This window comes from Austrofundulus limnaeus, unplaced genomic scaffold, assembly GCF_001266775.1.
Source record: "Austrofundulus limnaeus strain Quisiro unplaced genomic scaffold, Austrofundulus_limnaeus-1.0 Scaffold568, whole genome shotgun sequence".
NCBI classification, from domain to species: domain Eukaryota; kingdom Metazoa; phylum Chordata; class Actinopteri; order Cyprinodontiformes; family Rivulidae; genus Austrofundulus; species Austrofundulus limnaeus.
The window spans coordinates 56,655-61,618 of record NW_013952970.1 but is presented as its reverse complement, the minus strand read 5'-3'; the positions used below and the strand labels follow the sequence as shown (position 1 = coordinate 61,618).

General features: G+C 40.1%; 1 protein-coding gene across 1 annotated transcript in view; it reads left to right on the top strand.

Moving 5' to 3' along the window:
* Positions 1-4,964, top strand: part of LOC106530858 (DNA topoisomerase II beta) — a gene marked incomplete at its 3' end in the record, with an annotated part of 50,555 nt that overhangs the window by 10,187 nt on the left and 35,404 nt on the right. The window contains 7 exon segments of the mRNA XM_014026567.1: positions 315-460; positions 1,455-1,552; positions 3,589-3,801; positions 3,892-4,065; positions 4,141-4,242; positions 4,320-4,457; positions 4,544-4,682. Coding sequence (XP_013882021.1) covers positions 315-460; positions 1,455-1,552; positions 3,589-3,801; positions 3,892-4,065; positions 4,141-4,242; positions 4,320-4,457; positions 4,544-4,682 — 1,010 coding nt within the window.

Genomic DNA, 4,964 nt, shown 5'->3' with positions numbered 1-4,964 from the left:
GGTCTAACCTGGATCTGCTGCTGGTTTTATCTGATGTTTTTTCAGCAACATAGAAGTGTTAAATAAAACATTGCCATTGTTTTCAGCTGCTCAATGATAAACTGGATATAAAGTGTGTTTTCTCAACCTGCCACAGTTTATAGCTGATTTTAGAAATGAATATTTATCTTAGAAGTGTTAATACRGTGTAAAATAATTTTGACTTGTTTCTAGTCATCTCAAACTGTGGGTTCCAGTGGAAAACAAACAAATGACTTGAAAACATGTTAGTTATTAAATTTATAACTTTTGCTGTTTTCTGCTGACCTCACCAGAGAATCCAACACCATCACCATCTGGAACAATGGAAAAGGGATTCCTGTGGTTGAGCATAAGGTTGAGAAGATGTACGTTCCAGCTCTTATTTTTGGTCATCTGCTCACCTCCAGTAACTATGACGATGATGAGAAGAAGGTCACAGGTGGGAACATCTGATTAACAGAAACAATAGTTTAAAACCAAAGCAGCTGTTTGTCTCCCTGAGGTCCATTTCAGTCCTGACAGAGCTCTCAGACAGAGGCTGGTACTCCTCAGGGAGGGATTCTTGGACCTCCTAATTCTTTAGTTCTGAACTGAGAATATCACTGGATGAGAAGTAAAACTACAGAACACAAGTCCAGTAGCTTCTGTTTTTAAAGAATCAACACCAGAATACAATCTGTACCATGTGATTTCACTCAGGTTCCTGTTTCTTTACAATAAAACATTCCAGCATTTAAAAAACAGTAAAAGTCACTCTGTGTGCTAAACTCTCACAAACTCTTATTTAACATTTTAAATTACAGCTTTAAAGACAGCTGAATATGTAAGTGTATATATTCTCAGAAATCAATCAGTGGTTAAATTATTTTATTTTATCAGGACAGTGCACATTAATGAACAACTTATACTTCTGCATAGACTGTAAATGAGCAACACTATAGCATAGTTGCTCATTTACATCTATAGTCCTGAGGCAGGAAGACAAAACAACTCAAGATCATAATATACAATATCACAAAACACATCAACATGTTGAGACAAATAATAGTACAGCAATAAAATGAATCAAAGTGAGTACATAGCTGGGAACTTTTCATTTACAATGCCTTGTGTTAGAGCCAACACATCCTGAATGTGGAGCAGAGGTCAGGTCAGAACTCATAAGTCAGAAGTAAAACTTGGTGTGGTAGTAGCTGAAAGCCTTCAGCAACACATACTCTGAGCACCAACAGATCATATAACCCTTTTTCATCGTTCATTTTTTATATCCACCTTTTTTAAAGTCTGTTCATTGGTTGAGGCTCAGTTAAACTGATTTCAGTGAAATCCCAGAAACAACTGAAGAGTACTTGTCATGCTGGTGTGTATCAACCTGTCGTTATCGTTGCAAAGTAAAACCACGACTCAGAGGTTTTGTCCATATTTGTGTGCAGGTGGAAGGAACGGGTATGGTGCTAAACTCTGCAACATCTTCAGTACCAAGTTCACCGTGGAAACTGCCTGCAAAGAGTACAGACACAGTTTCAAACAGGTGAGGTGCCTTTAATTTCTCTGTTAGGGTCATTTCTGCAGTCTGGATTCTGGTGTCAGCACTCCAGCTGACCATCAGAAACAGGTTTGTAGGTCCTGTGGACGGGTTGTTTTAATGCAGTGAACTCAGCCTTATAATCAGTGCCTCAACCCAGTGATGATCAAGCCTGTTCTTTTTACTGCTCTTCTGCGCTGGCCCATTCTTTTGAACAGTTGCTGGTTTGTTTCCCTGATGGTCACAGTCCTCCTGGTTCAACGTTACTGTGTTTGTGCCGGGGGTCCGGATCTCTGGGCTGATCTTTGCTTGGACCATCGCACTACCACCCCTACGTTTGACTGTTGCTGTTTGTTTTAGTCCAGCTGTAACGGGACAAACACCCTTCAGAAGGTTTTGCTGTTGTCCACAGGATATTTTCCAGAAGATCAGGATGTTTTTTGGAGTTCTCGTTGCTTAGCAGTGGTTTTAGCTTCGGATCTCTCCTATGGAGGCCATCTTTGTTTCTTCCTTGTTGAGCCTCTGACCTGAACTGCAGCAGAGTTATGAGTGGTTAGCCACAGACAGGCTGGCTCTGCCACACGGGGGCGCTGTTCATCATATTATATGTGTGGAGGGTGAGCTAGACCTGTAAAAACATAAAGCTAAAAAAAGATGAAGTTTGCACTAGGGATGCAAGTTATCGATTAATGGATTAATCTAAAATTGATTGATCTTATCGATCGACTAACGATTAATTGATAAGCGGCAATTTTCCTAAAAACCTGACATTTCTCTTGAATCAAGAGTCTTTCTATGACATGAAGGGCTAATTTTTTACACACTAAATAAAAAAGTACAGTATTATTTTAACATTTTATTGTACCAGCTGTGTTAAACACAGAATAAATCAAGAGAGAAATGTGGATTTCTGTCACATTATTAAACTTGGACATATTTATAAAATATAACAAAACAGGAATCTAAGTTGCTAGTTGAAAAAAAAAGAAAGAATAAAATAAGTAAAACATCTAATCCACTCTGAAGATGAAAAACTATCATTTTACACAGGGAAATATTTTAAGATAAAGATTAACTCAAAAACAAACTAGGAACATAATAAAATGTCCCTGAAAGACATGAGATACAAATGAGTACTGGCAATCTGTTTGTTTGTTTGTTTGTTTGTTTGTTTGTTTGTTTGTTTGTTTTCCCTCTGCTTCTATCTTAGCTGGGCTTCATAGCCTGATGGTCAGTTACTGTTCATTAGATTGGTTCACTGACCAGGTTACGTCACACAGATTAGATTAACTTCATATTTATATCGACTGTAATGTTTTTGTTTTTGTTTTGTTCTTTCACACAGAGTTAAACTCAACAAGAGGACGCTAACGTTAGCCACAGTTAGCTTACCTGTTCGCTGTCGGTCCTGCTCTCGTTTTCAGCGTCATACTGCTGGATAGTCCCGGTACAGCCTTCGGTGCTTTTCTTTCCAGTTTGGTGTAGTCCATTATTGTTGTTGTGTCGCAAATAAAATAAAATAAGACTCGCGCGTTTGCGGTCCCGCCCACATCGAGACGGCTTCCTGCTCAGTTTAACAGGGCCAAGGTAGAGTAGCAGCGCCCTCTGCTGGATGAAGGCAAAACTACACTGAAATAAGGTTTAAACTGATGTTTTCAATTAATCAAATGGAATGAATTTTAATCTAATAAATCATTATTCGACAATTAATCATAAGTCGATTAATTGTTTGCATCCCTGCATTTTGATCTGAAGTCTCCTCAGATGTAATTTGCTGTGTGAATGAAGTAAATGCTGTTTTTTTAGGATGGTCATCTGCGGTCAGAGCTCAGGTAAGACTGGAACAGTTGTACTTTGAAGGATGGTGCCGGCACACTTGTTTTTGTCACTGGGTGTTGTGATATTCTGATTTATTTTTAGGGTCATGGTCCACTTGTTACAGCAGGGGTGGTCACTGTTTCAGAATAGTGCACAGGATGTTTTATTACACTGCAGTATGTAAAGATGTTTCTAACAGCAGGCGTATGTTTGACCCTACACAGACCTGGCAGAACAACATGACAAAGACCACTGACTCCAAAGTCAAGTTCTTCGATGGGGATGACTTCACCTGTGTGACGTTCCAACCAGACCTGTCCAAGTTCAAGATGGAGAAACTGGACAAGGATGTTGTAGCACTTCTCACCCGCAGAGTATATGATGTAGCCGGCTCCTGTAAAGGCGTTAAAGTTTCTCTGAATGGAAAGAAATTACCTGTGAGACTCTCAACACTTTTTTCTTTCTTTCTTTTGGTCTGGATTCAAGTAAAGTTTAAGTAAATYTGTCTGTCCTCTGTCCTACTGCAGGTCCACGGGTTCCGCAGCTATGTGGATTTGTATGTGAAGGACAAGCTGGATGAGACGGGTGTCCCTCTGAAGGTGGTTCATGAAACTGTGAATGAGCGGTGGGAAGTGTGTCTCACCATGAGTGAGAAGGGATTCCAGCAGATCAGCTTCGTTAACAGCATTGCCACCACAAAGGTATGTGATTGGTGTTTGAGAGGACAGGAGGCTGAAAGCATGTGACTAACTTCAGGACTCTGCTGGGTGTCTCAGGGGGGCAGACATGTTGACTATGTGGTGGACCAGATTGTGACCAAACTTATTGAAGTGGTGAAGAAGAAGAACAAAGCAGGCGTGTCAGTCAAACCCTTCCAGGTAACTGCACAAAGAATCAAACCACCAGCTGCTGTGTGTGTTTAAAACGTTTAACCTTCCTCTTGTCTGTGCCTCAGGTGAAGAACCACATCTGGGTTTTTGTGAATTCACTGATAGAGAATCCATCGTTCGACTCCCAGACCAAGGAGAACATGACTCTGCAGATGAAGAGCTTTGGGTCCAAGTGCGTCCTGTCAGACAAGTTTGTTCGGGCTGTAAGGACACCTCCCACTGGTCTTGTTGAGTTCTTGTTGGGTGGAGATCACAGACCCTGACAGCTTTTTGTCTCTGTCATCTACAGGCAACCAACTGTGGCATTGTAGAGAGTATACTCAACTGGGTGAAGTTCAAAGCTCAGACACAGCTGAACAAGAAGTGCTCGTCTGTCAAACACAGCAAGATCAAAGGCATTCCCAAGCTGGATGATGCCAACGATGCAGGTGAGTTATTCCTTCAGTCATACGGGGGGGGTAGTGTCCCCACTACCTGCTGCAAAGCTCTACCTGTCAGTAAAGGTGGATCAGTTTTTTTTATTCATTTCATATAAAAATAAAAATCTTAAACACAATAAAGAAAAAAAAAATCACACTTGAAATGAAAGGAGGCAGAAAGAAGAAAAAAAATCTTATATCTGCCCCCATTTTTCCAAAATTAATTTCAAACAATAATAATCAAAAAACAAAACAAATTAAAAACTTCAATTCCTTTTCAAACAACAACTT